Below are 15,791 nucleotides of genomic sequence, written 5' to 3'. Positions count from 1 at the left end.
TTTCTTTTGACTTATCTAGCCCAAAGATGGCATGATTCCACAATTTGTATCCATTTGTATTACTTTCAATTAGAGATTTTTATTTTGAAGGCGAACCGCATATTCCACTATTGTGGCTCAGCCTTATTGTGGCTAGCTTTACATAGGGGAAACAGACCAACGAGGTAAGAGGGAGTAGGGCTGGTGGTAGAAAAAGCTTTGATGGGAAAGAGTCGGACAGAAATGATTGGGTACAGTCAGGGTTTCCTCTCTCTCCGTAGAAACGGACTGAAACCACACAGTTCAGAACCTACGCCAGGGGTGCCCGTGCCCCATTGTCTAGACTGCAATATGTGTGTTTTTTGTTGTCACAAAATAGACTTATGCCGGATTCATGTGCTAGTAGTCGGAACTATGAAACTCTAATTTCCGACTTGATAACTGGATGAACGCTGCACGTAAAGTTGACAAAATAGTCAGCCTGTCTCTAATGCTTCACAATGCTTTGTGTGTGTGTGCCCGTGCAGGTTACTGTTCATGTGCGTCTGTGTGTGTGTTTGTATGCGCTTCTGTTTGTACGTGTGAGTGAGTGTGAGTACACCGCATCCTCTGTTGGTGTATTAATAACCATGGCTCTGGCTCTAATCCTGATAAGAGATGTTCTAAGCATAGCTTAAATCCACTTCATGGAAACCACCTCAGGCATAATGTGTCCGTGGAAATGATCCCAACAATGCGCTCAATGCTAATCATTTTGCCATGTATTTTATTTTATGAAACCTGTTGTGTTTCATTTTCATCAGCATCCTTCCATCTGTGAAAGATAATAGGGCATACCGCAGCAAGGTGTTGGTTTTATTATTACACTATAATTCCTGGTAGATTAATTACTCCCCTTTTCAGTTTACTGCTACCTTCTATAAATCTGTTAATGATGGTTTAGAATAGATTATGGGTTAGACAAGATGAACAAGAGACATCTCTTATTACAATTTTTACTATAAAATATATTTATTTGCATTAATTGACAAATAATCCATATAATGTAATTCTTATAAAATCATTGACAAAATATTAACATAAACAGTATAAATGTTTATAGAAATGTCATTTTAGGAGTCTGGTTCATGTGTGTCTGTATGAGAAGCCCAAGGGCCAGTGAGATGTGTATAGTTCTACACTTCCCAGACAACACTGCACTTTGCTTCCCATGGTGCCACTGTCCGGCTGAGCTGAGGCCATTTCTGACCCTATAAGAAAAAGGTAATAACCTCTGGCCCTCAATGGGAGGATGCTAGAGCTGCTGTGTGCCCTTCCTTGGGCAGGGATGGTTGCCAGATGACCATCATACGTCATACCTGGAAGGGGTAGTCCTGAAGGTAGCGCACTAGTGGGCATGGCAGGGGCAGCTGGTACGGACAGTCAGTGTGGTGGTTGATGGTGAGGCGGGTAAGGTGCTGGAGGGAGGGGAAGGCCTGGGGTAGGGGACGCAGCAGCTTGAGCAGTACTGCATTGCCCTTCACTGCGGGCTTGGGCGACCTGGGTTTGGCTTTAGGTTGAGAAGGGTCCTCCACGTAATGCTGTACAAGGCTGCAGACATCAGGGAAGGACAGCAAGTGAGGGGGGCCTGGAGAGCTGGAGTCCAGCCGGAACCGACCCCCGATGTACTCAATGCGTACATTGGTGGGGCCAAAGGCCGTCTTCACTGACAGGGTCAGCATGTAGAGGGGGTGGCTGCTATCGCGTACCAGGAAGGTTCCCGCTGACATCTTCAGGAGAGCGTCTCGAGCCTCACTGGCTGAAATAGACCCCCAGTACCAACCTGGAGCCAGAAACAGACCCATATGTTACTACACATGACTACTGTGTTGTAAATCATCTTACAGCATCTACACAGACTTTAACACTGACACACACACACACACACACAAAGTAATGTCATACTTTCCAGGTCCATACCCAAACAGTTCGAACTACTAATTTAAAAAAATGAATCTCTCCAGAATTTAAAAAAATTAATCTCTCCAGAATTTAAAAAAATTAATCTCTCCAGAATTTAAAAAAATTAATCTCTCCGGAAATAAGTCTCTCACTGTTGCCGCCTGCTTACCGACCCCCCTCAGCTCCCAGCTGTGCCCTGGACACCATTTGTGAATTGATCGCCCCCCCATCTAGCTTCAGAGTTTGTTCTGTTAGGTGACCTAAACTGGGATATGCTTAACACCCCCGCAGTCCTACAATCTAAGCTAGATGCCCTCAATCTCACACAAATCATCAAGGAACCCACCAGGTACAACCCTAAATCTGTAAACAAGGGCACCCTCATAGACGTTATCCTGACCAACTGGCCCTCCAAACACACCTCCGCTGTCTTCAATCATGATCTCAGCAATCACTGCCTCATTGCCTGTATCCGCTACGGGTCCGCAGTCAAACGACCACCCCTAATCACTGTCAAACGCTCCCTAAAGCAGGCCTTTCTAATCGACCTGTCCCGGGTATCCTGGAAGGATATTGACCTCATCCCGTCAGTTGAGGATGCCTGGTCATTCTTTAAAAGTAACTTCCTCACCATCTTAGATAAGCATGCTCCGTTCCAAAAAATGTAGAACTAAGAACAAATATAGCCCCTGGTTCACTCCAGACCTGACTGCCCTCGACCAGCATAAAAACATTCTGTGGCGGACTGCAATAGCATCGAAAAGTCCCAGCGATATACAACTGTTCAGGGAAGTCAGGAACCAATACACGCAGTTAGGTAATAACCTCTGGCCCTCAATGGGAGGACGCTAGAGCTGCTGTGTGCCCTTCCTTGGGCAGGGATGGTTGCCAGATGACCATCATACGTCATACCTGGAAGGGGTAGTCCTGAAGGTAGCGCACTAGAGGGCATGGCAGGGGGTATTTTTTCAAGCATAAATTTGCATCCTGTAGCTCTAACTCCAAAAAGTTCTGGGACACTGTAAAGTCCATGGTGAACAAGAGCACCTCCTCCCAGCTGCTCACTGCACTGAGGCTAGGTAACACGGTCACCACCGATAAATCCATGATAATCGAAAACTTCAACAAGCATTTCTCAACGGCTAGCCATGCCTTCCTCCTGGCTACTCCAACCTCGGCCAACAGCTCCACCCCCCCCCCCCCCAGCCCCCATACCCCCCCACAGCTACTCGCCCAAGCCTCCCCAGCTTCTCCTTTACCCAAATCCAGATAGCAGATGTTCTGAAAGAGCTGCAAAACCTGGACCCATACAAATCAGCTGGGCTTGACAATCTGAACCCTCTATTTCTGAAACTATCCACCGCCATTGTCGCAACCCCTATTACCAGCCTGTTCAACCTCTCTTTCATATCGTCTGAGATCCCCAAGGACTGGAAAGATGCCGCGGTCATTCCCCTATTCAAAGGGGGAGACACCCTGGACCCAAACTGTTACAGACCTATATCCATCCCGCCCTGCCTATCTAAGGTCTTCAAAAGCCAAGTCAACAAACAGATCACTGACCATCTCGAATCCCACCGTACCTTCTCCGCTGTGCAATCTGGTTTCCGAGCCGGTCACGGGTGCACATCAGCCACGCTAAAGGTACTAAACGATATCATAACCGCCATCGATAAAAGACAGTACTGTGCAGCTGTATCACCATATTCTTATCGGCAGACTCAGTAGCCTCGGTTTTTCTAATGACTGCCTTGCCTGGTTCTCCAACTACTTTGCAGACAGAGTTCAGTGTGTCAAATTGGAGGGCATGTTGTCCGGTCCTCTGGCAGTCTTTATGCGGGAGCCACACAGGGTTCAATTCTCGGGCCGACTCTTTTCTCTGTATATATCAATGATGTTGCTCTTGCTGTGGGCGATTCCCTGATCCAACTCTACGCAGACAACACCATTCTGTATACTTCTGGCCCTTCCTTGGACACTGTGCTATCTAACCTCCAAACGAGCTTCAATGCCATACAACACTCCTTCCGTGGCCTCCAACTGCTCTTAAACGCTAGTAAAACCAAATGCATGCTTTTCAACCGTTCGCTGCCTGCACCCGCACGCCCGACTAGCATCACCACCCTGGATGGTTCCGACCTAGAATATGTGGACATCTATAAGTACCTAGGTGTCTGGCTAGACTGTAAACTCTCCTTCCAGACTCATATCGAACATCTCCAATCCAAAATCGAATCTAGAATCGGCTTTCTATTTCACAACAAAGCCTCCTTCACTCACGCCGCCAAACTTACCCTCGTAAAACTGACTATCCTACCGATCCTCGACTTTGGCGATGTCATCTACAAAATGGCTTCCAATACTCTACTCAGCAAACTGGATGCAGTTTATCATAGTGCCATCCGCTTTGTTACTAAAGCACCTTACACCACCCACCACTGCGACCTGTATGCTCTAGTCGGCTGGCCCTCGCTACATATTCGTCGCCAGACCCACTGGCTCCAGGTCATCTACAAGTCTATCCTAGGTAAAGCTCCGCCTTTTCTCAGTTCACTGGTCACTATGGCAACACCTACACGTAGCACACGCTCCAGCAGGTGTATCTCACTGATCATTCCTAAAGCCAACAACTCATTTGGCCGCCTTTCCTTCCAGTTCTCTGCTGCCTGTGACTGGAACGAATTGCAAAAATCGTTGAAGTTGGAGACTTTTATCTCCCTCACCAACTTTAAACATCTGCTATCTGAGCAGCTAACCGATCGCTGCAGCTGTACATAGTCCATCGGTAAATAACCCACCCAATTTACCTACCTCATCCCCATACTGTTTTTATTTATTTTACTTTTCTGCTTTTTTGCACACCAGTATCTCTACCTGCACATGACCATCTGATCATTTATCACTCCAGTGTTAATCTGCTAAATTATCATTATTTGCCTACCTCCTCATGCCTTTTGCACACAATGTATATAGACTCTTTTTCTTCTTCTTCTGTGTTATTGACTTGTTTATTGTTTACTCCATGTGTAACTCTGTGTTGCTGTCTGTTCACACTGCTATGCTTTATCTTGGCCAGGTCGCAGTTGTAAATGAGAACTTGTTCTCAACTAGCCTACCTGGTTAAATAAAGGTGAAATATATATATATATTTTTAAACACACATACACACAATTGGGGTGGGGGGCATGGATTAAAAGCGGTGTGTTAAAAGACTGAAAAACAGTTTCTATCTCAAGGCCATCAGGCTGTTAAATAGCCAGCACTAGCACATAGAGGCTGCTGCCTATATACATAGACTTGAAATCACTGGCCACTTTAAGAAACGGAACACTACTCACTTTAATAATGTTTACATATCTTGCATTACTCATCTCATATGAATATACTGTATTCTATACTATTCTACTGTATCTTAGTCTATGCCGCTCTGACATTGCTCGTCCATATATTTATATATTCTTAATTACATTATTCTACATAGATTTGTGTATTGGGAATATGTTGTAACATTTTTAGATATTACTTGTTAGATATTACTGCACTGTCGGAGCTAGAAACACAAGCATTTTGCTACACCCGCAATAACATCTGCTAAACACGTGTATGTGACCAATAAAATTGGATTTGATTTGATTTAGCAGGCGTACCTGAGTTCTGCAGGTACTGGAAGGTGTTGGTTATGCAGCAGAGGTCCTCTGTAGAGTCGTACAGAGGGACCGCTGGATTCTGACATGACCCTCCTCTCTCACCATGATCCTGCTGCATGCTGCTCATCGTCCTGACAATCATATCCGAAGGTGGCCCTGGCAACAGAGCCCTGAGGTGAGGCAAAGGATTGTCCATTTAGTGCATGGATAGGATAGGCTATAACACAATAGTTACTATGGAGACAGAAACATATGTCATAGGCATGGCAAAATGGTTGTGAATTCCACCCCACAATGTTGGCAAATAAGATAAGTGGTGGGAGGGGGAGAGATTGCTCATGTAGCTTGCTTTGTGTTTGATGTTTCTGGAAATAAAAAGCATGAGCTGGCGGACACCCAGAGAAAATCATGACTGATAAAAATCATTGAATATCAGACTACAAAAACAGTATTTCAAGACTTGGCAAATGGGGATATATGAACCACAGGATATTGGTGGCAACTTAATTGGGGAGGACGGGCTCATGGTAATGTCTTGAGTGGAATCAGTGGAATTGTATCAAATACATCAAACATATGGTTTCTATGTGTTTGATTCCCTGCCATTCGCTCTGTTCCAGCCATTATTATGAGCCGTCCTCCCTCAGCAGCCTCCACTGATATGAACCGGTAGGAAGCACTTTGTTAAACGGTCAGACAGGGTGCACGAAGGCACTGATGCTGCCATTACATAAAATGTGGCAAATGTTATGTATGTAAATGTGTCAGGAATCTGTAGCCTAATGAAGATTCTTTCCTACTTTTAGTATCAACCATCATAGCCGGGGGAAGTACGGGTGCTGAGGGTGCTGCAACACCCCATGATATATCTAAATAAAAATATTAGTGGACAAAATTAGTACACTAGGCCTTTAGTACTCATGTGTGAGTGGAGAAAAATACTCGTCAGCAGAGCAGAGAAAAATACTTGTCAGCTATCCCCTCCCCTGGAGGTCTGGCCCCCAAGATAGCACATGGACACCTCATATGAAAGATATGTTTAGAATGACAGGAAATTAACTTTAACACTAAACCATTTTCTCTCAGCCTCATGGCAAAATGCATAGAATAGCAGGAAATTAGCTCAGAGATTCTTGAAAGTTGGGACAATCCTTGTCTTGCAGGGAAAACTTATTTCTATTCTTGAGACCAAAATATTTTGTTGCATTATTTGAGTTTAAAATGTACATTTATGGGGAATATTAGGGGAATATTTATGGGGAATTTTCCAAATACTTTCCATATTATTTATGTTGCCTCTATGCCTGGAAATGCTCTACACCGGAGCAAAGAATCCCATTTTCAAACTATCCAAAAAGTGTTACGAATTGTAAAAACTGCCTATAATGGATATTAATAATTGAAAAACGATCTTATGTAGTTTTTTTCAATGGTCCTCTGACTTTAAAGAATATTTCTCCCAAAACTGGGATTCCTAAAAGATGTCCAGAGATTTGGTCAACTTTGTCAGATTTGTCTAAAATCCTAAATCATAAATGAGCAGGGTCAGCCATACCATAAGGACCCCTTAGGTATGTCCTCATTACATGTCGTGCAATACATTTCCATCAGATTTTTGTTGAAAGAGCTGATAGAAAGGTTTTAATTGGGGATTTTCAAATGAATCATTTTACATATTTTACAAATGTTTGTAGTGAACTTTTACATTTACATATGCAAAAATATGTCATCAACTCCATCAGTGGCTTGTTACTCTGTTACTGATGGAGTCAATATTTCTTTATATATATTCTGAAATAAATATTTGTATCACTTTTCTGCAACATATGCTTAAAGAATTGAAGTATTTGCTGTGCTAAACCTGTGGGGTAATGTTTGCTTTATGCATTTTGTTTTATGTTCTAAATCTAGAAAAACAAACATGCCAAATTACTAACAAAATTTGCCCTGGAGCATTAAATAGTGTTATAAAACAAAACAAAACATGTTTGGAGATTTGTATTACATATTTTAATTAATCTAATGTTAGAATTAAACAATCAAAAAATTACATTGTCCTGCCTTTCAAGAATCCCTGAGCTCTAAAACTTCTCTTAGCCTCATGGCAAAATGTGTTTACTAGCATGAGATATATAAGGCTATGTAGGTCACAAGGTCAAATCCGAATTCTTGACCTGCAATCGCTTCCATCCTGGATAAAAGAAAGGTCCATTAACATTCAAAGTTTCAGCTAAAAATACAGCCATAATGTGCCGACATTTTTCGATTAAAGGCCTAATTTCATCTTCGAATATGAAATCATATATATAATAAACCCTTTAATAATTATCCTGGCTTTGTTACACTCCGTCTGATACAACGAATACGATCTCTGCTAATACTGAATTTTGATGTCAAAACTGAAGCTACATTTTCTCAGCACACGTCAGTGTGAAATTAAAATGAGCATATAGGGAGAAAGCATTATTACCTAGCCTAATAATTGTTCCAACAATACAGTTGACTTACCTTTGAACACACAATCATAATGAAATTCAATCCAGTTGAAAAAATGTGATAGGCTATAAAATTATTTAACAGATCCAGTGATTCTTAATTTGTAGGAACAGTCGCTGAGTTCATGCTGTCATGGCGCCAATAATCCGACAAAAAAATGTTTCTCATTATCGCAGACTATTCTGATATTTTGCCAAAAATAAAAAATCTTAACTTCTTTTGGTGATAAGGAAATATGTCAGTGTCAACCTTCGCAGAGATAGATAGTCTAGGTCCAACGCAGTGATCCACTCGCCAGACACAACTGTTCTATGTTTTATTCTACAGAAAGACGGTGAGAAAACGCCTCTCCTGTAAATTCAGTTTTGCGGGTTGACGGAAGTTCTAGGAATCTAATTCTAAGAATAGCTTTGTATTTCAGCGGCGGCGGTGGCAGGGGCCAATTTTGCCCACTCGGTTTCTCGGAACTGCGCTTATGACCTGCGCTGCGTTTCGATTGGCTCCATACGTGCTCCGTTTACTTCTCTGCCGCGCGACAGTGCTGTGGAAGCGGCCCAGCTGGCTTCACAAGTAATGCGCAGCTGATGACTTCCAAGTAGAGGACTTTCCAGAAAAGCTGACTCAAATTGACTGGGCCGCCCCTTTATAATGCTCCGCCCCCCTAATGTTCTATAGCAGGGATAATCGACTCAGTGCCAGCAAAGCCACTACACGACACTAAACAATACATTAAATTCACTATAATGGTGACAAACGGTGTCCACAAACTGTTAGGGCCTACATAAAGCTGTCCCAACAGCAGAGCTTTCTTTTCAGCACCATGGAGTGAATCCTTACCACTGCTACACCTGGCTATCAGCGAAGCCTTGTCTGGCAGCAAAACAGTTAATTCAGCCTCATTTACTGCCTGTCAGTTTCCACTGACAACTGAGATGTACAAACTATGGCATAAAAGGATGACGAGCGGATGAGGCAATCCGTAATTTCAATTAAGACATTAATGAGCGAGCTAGGATGGAGGTAGTCAATAACACTATTTGTTCAGCACCTTTGAAATGTACAGTGACAGCATTCAGAACATGAGCCGTTCTTACAGTATTCACTCTGTAGTCAGAACCAAAGGATAAATAAAGGGGGCATACAGTGCATTCAAAATGTATTCAGACCTATAGATTTTTTCCACACTTTCTTACGTTACAGCCTTATTCTAAAATAGTTTAAATCATTTTTTCCCCTCATCAATCTACACATAATGACAAAGAAAAAACAGGTTTTTATAAAGGTTTGCAAATGCATTAAAAAAGAACAACTGAAAAATCACATTTACATAAGTATTCAGAGCCTTTACTCAGTACTTTGTTGAAGCACCTTTGGCAGCGATCAAGCTCTGTCAGGTTGGATGGGCAGCATCACTGCACAGCTATGTTCAGGTCACTCTAGAGATGTTCGATCGGGCTCTGGCTGGGCCACTCAAGGACATTCAGGGACTTGTCCCGAAGCCACTCCAGAGTTGTCTTGGCTGTGTGGTTAGGGTCGTTGTCCTGTTGGAAGGTGAACCTTTGCCCCAGTCTGAGGTCTTGAGTGCACTGTAGCAGGTTTTCATCAAGGACCTCTCTTTACTTTGCATCGTTCATCTTTCCCTCTATCCTGACTTGTCTGCCCGTGCCTGCCACTGAAAAACATCTCCACAGCATGATACTGCCACCACCATGCTTCGATGTAGGTTTCCTTCAGACGTGATGCTTGGCATTCAGGCCAAAGACTTCAATCTTGGTTTCATCAGACCAGAGAATCTTGTTTCTCATGTTCTGAGTCTTTATGTGCCTTTTGGCAAACTCCAAGCGGGCTGTGCTATACCTTTTACTGAGGAGTGGCTTCCTTCTGGCCAATCTACCATAAAAGCCTGATTGGTGGAGTGCTGCAGAGATGGTTGTCCTTCTGAAAGTTTCTCCTATCTCCACATAGGAACTTTCGACCTCTGTCAGAGTTATCATCGGGTTCTTTGTCACCTCACTTCTCCCCCGATTTCTCAGTTTGACCGTGTGGCCAGCTCTAGGAAGAGTCTTGGTGGTTCCAAACTTCTTCCATTTAAGAATGATGGAGGCCACTGTGTTCTTGGGGACCTTCAATGCTGCAGAAATGTTTTGGTACCCTTCCTCAGATCTTTGCCTTGACACAATCCTGTCTAGGGAACTCTATGGACCTCATGGCTTGGTTTTTGCTCTGACATGCACAGTCAAATGTTGGAACTTATATAAACAGGTGTGTGCCTTTCCAAATCATGTACAATCAATTTAATTTACCACAGGCAGACTCCAATTAAGTTGTAGAAACATCTGAAGGATAATCAATAGAAACAGGATACCCCTGAGCTCAATTTCGAGCCTCATAGCAAAGGGTCTGAGTACTTATGTAAATAACATATTTATGTTTTAATTTTTAATACATTTGCAAACATTAAAAAAACAGTTCACTTTGTAATTATGGGGTATTGTGTGTAAATTGAAGAGGAATTTTTTATTTATTTCATCCATTTTAGAATAAGGCTGTAATGTAACAAAATGTGGATAAAATCAATGGGTCTGAATACTTTCTGAATGGAATGTACATATATTTTTGTATTTTGTATTTTTTCGTTTTTGAATTTTACCCCCTTTTCTCCCCAATTTCGTGGTATCCAATTGTTTTAGTAGCTACTATCTTGTCTCATCGCTACAACTCCCGCGATGAGACAAGGACATCCCTACTGGCCAAGCCCTCCCTAACCCGGACGATGCTAGGCCAATTGTGTGTCGCCCCACGGACCTCCCGGTCGTGGCCGGTTACGACAGAGCCTGGACGCGAACCCAGAGTCTCTGATGGCACAGCTGGTACATATATATTTTTGAGCTAAACAGGTGGGGCTGAATGACAGGTCTTGACTACATCAACTAGATTTCAGGCTGATTTTTTTCTTGAGCAATCACCAGCGGGCCGGGAACTTAATTACAAATAATTTGTAGACTGCAAACTGACCCCAAGAAGCCCAAACATATACACTGCTCAAAAAAATAAAGGGAACACTAAAATAACACATCCTAGATCTGAATGAATGAAATATTCTTATTAAACACTTTTGTCTTTACATAGTTGAATGTGCTGACAACAAAATCACACAAAAATTATCAATGGAAATCAAATTTATCAACGCATGGAGGTCTGGATTTGGAGTGACACTCAAAATTAAAGTGGAAAACCACATTACAGGCTGATCCAACTTTGATGTAATGTCCTTTTAAAACAAGTCAAAATGAGGCTCAGTAGTGTGTGTGGCCTCCACGTGCCTGTATGACCTCCCTACAATGCCTGGGCATGCTCCTGATGAGGTGGCGGATGGTCTCCTGAGGGATCTCCTCCTAGACCTGGTCTAAAGCATCCACCAACTCCTGGACAGTCTGTGGTGCAACATGGCGTTGGTGGATGGAGCGAGACATAATGTCCCAGATGTGCTCAATTGGATTCAGGTGTGGGGAACGCGCGGGCCAGTCCATAGCATCAATGCCTTCCTCTTGCAGGAACTGCTGACACACTCCAGCCACATGAGGTCTAGCATTGTCTTGCATTAGGAGGAACCCAGGGCCAACCGCACCAGCATATGGTCTCACAAGGGGTCTGAGGATCTCATCTTGGTACCTAATGGCAGTCAGGCTACCTCTGGCGAGCACATGGAGGGCTGTGCGGCCCCCCAAAGAAATGCCACCCCACCCCACCCCACACCATGACTGACCCACCGCCCAACCGGTCATGCTGGAGGATGTTGCAGGCAGCAGAACGTTCTCCACGGCGTCTCCAGACTCTGTCACATCTGTCACATGCTCAGTGTGAACCTGCTTTCATCTGTGAAGAGTACAGGGCACCAGTGGCGAATTTGCCAATCTTGGTGTTCTCTGGCAAATGCCAAACGTCCTGCACGGTGTTGGGCTGTAAGCACAACCCCCACCTGTGGACGTCGAGCCCTCATACCACCCTCATGGAGTCTGTTTCTGACTGTTTGAGCAGACACATACACATTTGTGGCCTGCTGGAGGTCATTTTGCAGGGCTCTGGCAGTGCTCCTCCTTGCACAAAGGCGGAGGTAGCGTTCCTGCTGCTGGGTTGTTGCCCTCCTAAGGCCTCCTTCACATCTCCTGATGTACTGGCCTGTCCCCTGGTAGCGCCTCCATGCTCTGGACACTACGCTGACAGACACAGCAAACCTTCTTGCCACAGCTTGCATTGATGTGCCATCCTGGATGAGCTGCACTACCTGAGCCACTTTTGTGGGTTGTAGACTCCGTCTCATGCTACCACTAGAGTGAAAGCACCGCCAGCATTCAAAAGTGACCAAAACATCAGCCAGGAAGCATAGGAACTGAGAAGTGGTCTGTGGTCCCCACCTGCAGAACCACTCCTTTATTGGGGGTGTCTTGCTAATTGCCTAAAATTTCCACCTGTTGTCTATTCCATTTGTACAACAGCATGTGAAATTTATTGTCAGTCAGTGTTGCTTCCTAAGTGGACAGTTTGATTTCACAGAAGTGTGATTGACTTGGAGTTACATTGTGTTGTTTAAGTGTTCCCTTTATTTTTTTGAGCAGTGTATATTATATTTGACTAAAACATAATCATTTCAAACCTTTCTGACATTTCTATACAACCACGAACAGTACACTGAGTGCACAAAACATTAGGGACACTTGCTCTTTCCATGACAGATTTCACCTGGTTAGTCTATGATCGCGTATTGATGTCACTTGTTAAATCCACTTCAGTGTAGATGAAGGGGAGGAGACAGGTTAAAGAAGGGTTCTTAAGCCTTGAGACAGTTGAGACATGGATTGTGTATGTGTGCCATTGAGAGAATGAGTGTGCAAGAGAAAAGTTTTAACTACGGGCCTTTGAACAGGGTATGGTAGTAGGTGCCAGGCGCACCATTTTGAGTGAGTCAAGTACTGCAACGCTGCTGGGTTTTTCACGCTCAACAGTTTCCCCATGTGTATCAAGAATGATCCACCAACCAAAGTAGGACATCCAGCCAACTTAACACAACTGTGGGAAGCATTGGAGTCAACACAGGAGTCTGTGGAACGCTTGACATGCTTTTAAGGTGTTCCTAATGTTTTGTACACTCAGTGTATACTGTATCTCTCTATGTATGGGAATACTTTGGAACAAATTAAAATCACTTGGAGCTGACTTGCTGGTGTTCTTATTGTCTTTTATGTCCAGAAAATTTTAGGGGACAAATAAAGTCCCCCATGGGCCAAATTCGTTCTGCGGGCCCGCCAGTTGGGAAACCCTGTTGCTTCTTTAACTTTGTGAATACTGTTTGTTAGCATATAAGAGGTTTAAATGTGTTTAGAAACAAATACGTCTCCAATTTAGCTTTTTTAAGATATAGACCACTATCTTTTTTTTTTTACAAGACAAACAAGCTGAGATATGCAAGCCTATCGGGTAGACTAAGCTACTTGAGTTCTTTTCCAGATAGAGGCCTTTCAAACAAATATTTATCGGACATCATTTAACCTCATTCAGATGATCACTGTGGCATGTACAAACACACATGCCACACGCACTGTTGTATGTTCCACTTGATCATCGATTGTTGGATCCCTTACTACCAAACATTTATTAAAAACAGAAGACAAATTAAATACTAAATATATTTTATTGTAAGACAATGTAAACATAATGAGCATTCTAAAATACTACAACCTGTTTTTGATCAAACCTTCATCTGACTGGCCTTTTGGGGATAGGCAATAAGAAGGTGTGTCTATTTTAGAATGGGGGACAGGTCACAGGTGGTGAAACAATGGAGTGAGTGGTAAAAGGGAACATACACAAGTTATGTTGCATGACATAAAACATTTTTTTGTTTATCTTCAAACAAGCACTATCCATTGCCGCAGGAAGGTAAGGTGCTGAGCCTAATTAATCCAATTTAGCGCACAATGCCTTTATCACTCCTGTATTAGTAGAGCAAAATACTCATCAGCAAAGTGGGGAGAAATTTCAGCACCGCCCCACCCCAAAACATCTTCTCGCCGCCATGGCACTATCAGGTTCACAAGGGAAGAAAAGGTTGAGTAAAAAGAGGCTTGGTTATACATGGAGGTTTGTGTGTGTTTCTGTTCCTGTCACTCTCTAGCACTATTCTCCGTTCTCTCCAGAAGCCTTGATGAGGCGCTTGTTGCCCCACACTGAAATACACACTCACACAAACACACGCACGGAAGGAGAGAGAAAGCATGAAAAATGGAAGGAGAAAGAGAGAACACTGTTGAAAAACAAGATTAGTATACATGCACACTCACTTTTAACTGGGATATTATAATGTAAAATAAAGATGGGTAAGATGGAGAGCGTGTAATTGTTGAACATTTTTGGCGATTTCTAGACACTAGTCTCTTTCCACCTCATCCAGTGGCTGGTTCTTAGGCTGGAGTACAACATCCGCTCTTTAATGCTACAGCTGTACCCTGTCATGGAGTAGATGAACACTGAGAGAGACAGAAGGATGACGAGAGATCCTACAACCTTTCAGTTGTGTGATATTTGGTGTGTGTGATGCATGACATCGATCCTCCTGTTGCCGGTGTTTGAAGATGAGGAAGTCATATCTGGGAGTGTTCATAGGGATCCTGTAGGGGAGCTCACGGGTCTCTGTGGGCTTAGTGTGGACCAGCTAGATCTCCTCTTTCTCTGTGTCCACATACAATCACAATACTGATCAGGCTGTGTGAGTCATTTGAGGCTCCTCAGAGTGAATTTCAGAAAGTAAAAATGGTGAAACATTTGATCCTTTTTATATACAACTATACTAAATATATTCATGTCACAAAATAAGTGATTAAAACATGCTGTTTCGGAATTAAATATCATCTTGTCCATCCAATCAAACGATCAGAGAATAAGAGCACCTCCTCTCAGCTGCCCACTGCACTGAGGCTAGGAAACATTGTCACCACCGATAAATCAATGATAATCGAGATTTTCAATAAGCATTTTTCTACGGCTGACCATCCTTGCCACCTGGCTACCTCAATCGCGGCCAACAGCTCCACCCCCCCGCAGCTACTTGCCCAAGCCTTCCCAGCTTCTCCTTCACCCAAATCCAGATAGCAGATATTCTGAAAGACTTGCAAAATCTGGACCCGTACAAATCAGCCGGGCTAGACAATCTGGACCCTCTCTTCCTCAAATTATCCACCGCCATTGTTGCAACCCCTATTACTAGTCTGTTCAAACTCTCTTTCATATCGTCCGAGAATCATAAAGATTGGAAAGCTGCCACGGTCATCCCCCTCTTCAAAGGGGGTGACACTCTAGACCAAAACTGTTACAGACCTATATCCATCCTGCCCTGCCTTTCTAAAGTCTTTGAAAGCCAAGTTAACAAACAGATCACCAACCATTTCGAATCCCACTGTACCTTCTCTGCTGTGCAATCCAGTTTCCGAGCTGGTCACGGGTGCACCTCAGCAACGCTTACAGTCCTAAACGATATCATAACCGCCATAGATAAAAGACAGTACTGTGCAGCCGTCTTAATCGACCTGGCCAAGGCTTTCGACTCTGTCAATCACCGCATTCTTATCGGCAGACTCAACAGCCTTGGTTTCTTAAATGACTGCCTCGCCTGGTTCACCAACTACTTCTCAGACAGAGTTCAGTGTGTCAAATCGGAGGGTCTGTTGTCTGGAC

The 15,791-nt window shown here is 43.4% G+C and overlaps 1 protein-coding gene across 1 annotated transcript; it reads right to left on the bottom strand.

The window, feature by feature from the left end:
• Positions 1 to 949: 949 nt before the first annotated feature.
• LOC124003423 (cytokine-inducible SH2-containing protein-like) lies at positions 950 to 8,639 on the bottom strand. The gene is made up of 3 exons (XM_046311680.1): positions 8,076 to 8,639; positions 5,568 to 5,737; positions 950 to 1,801 (listed from the first exon to the last, which is right to left on the bottom strand). The coding sequence occupies exons 2-3, from the start codon at positions 5,707 to 5,709 to the stop codon at positions 1,332 to 1,334; spliced, it is 612 nt and encodes a 203-aa protein (XP_046167636.1). The 5' UTR covers positions 5,710 to 5,737; positions 8,076 to 8,639; the 3' UTR covers positions 950 to 1,331.
• Positions 8,640 to 15,791: the final 7,152 nt, after the last annotated feature.

This window comes from Oncorhynchus gorbuscha, linkage group LG18 (genome assembly GCF_021184085.1).
Source record: "Oncorhynchus gorbuscha isolate QuinsamMale2020 ecotype Even-year linkage group LG18, OgorEven_v1.0, whole genome shotgun sequence".
Lineage (NCBI taxonomy): Eukaryota > Metazoa > Chordata > Actinopteri > Salmoniformes > Salmonidae > Oncorhynchus > Oncorhynchus gorbuscha.
This window is presented reverse-complemented; position numbering and strand designations above follow the sequence as displayed.

What these genes read in the sequence shown, in the direction of transcription:
- LOC124003423 (XM_046311680.1), bottom strand. Translation starts at nt 5,709, where the DNA reads ATGATTGTCAGGACGATGAGCAGCATGCAGCAGGATCATGGTGAGAGA. An exon ending in CCAGTACCTGCAGAACTCAG is followed by an intron (nt 1,802 to 5,567) that starts GTACGCCTGCTA and finishes TTCTGGCTCCAG; the next exon opens with GTTGGTACTGGGGGTCTATT.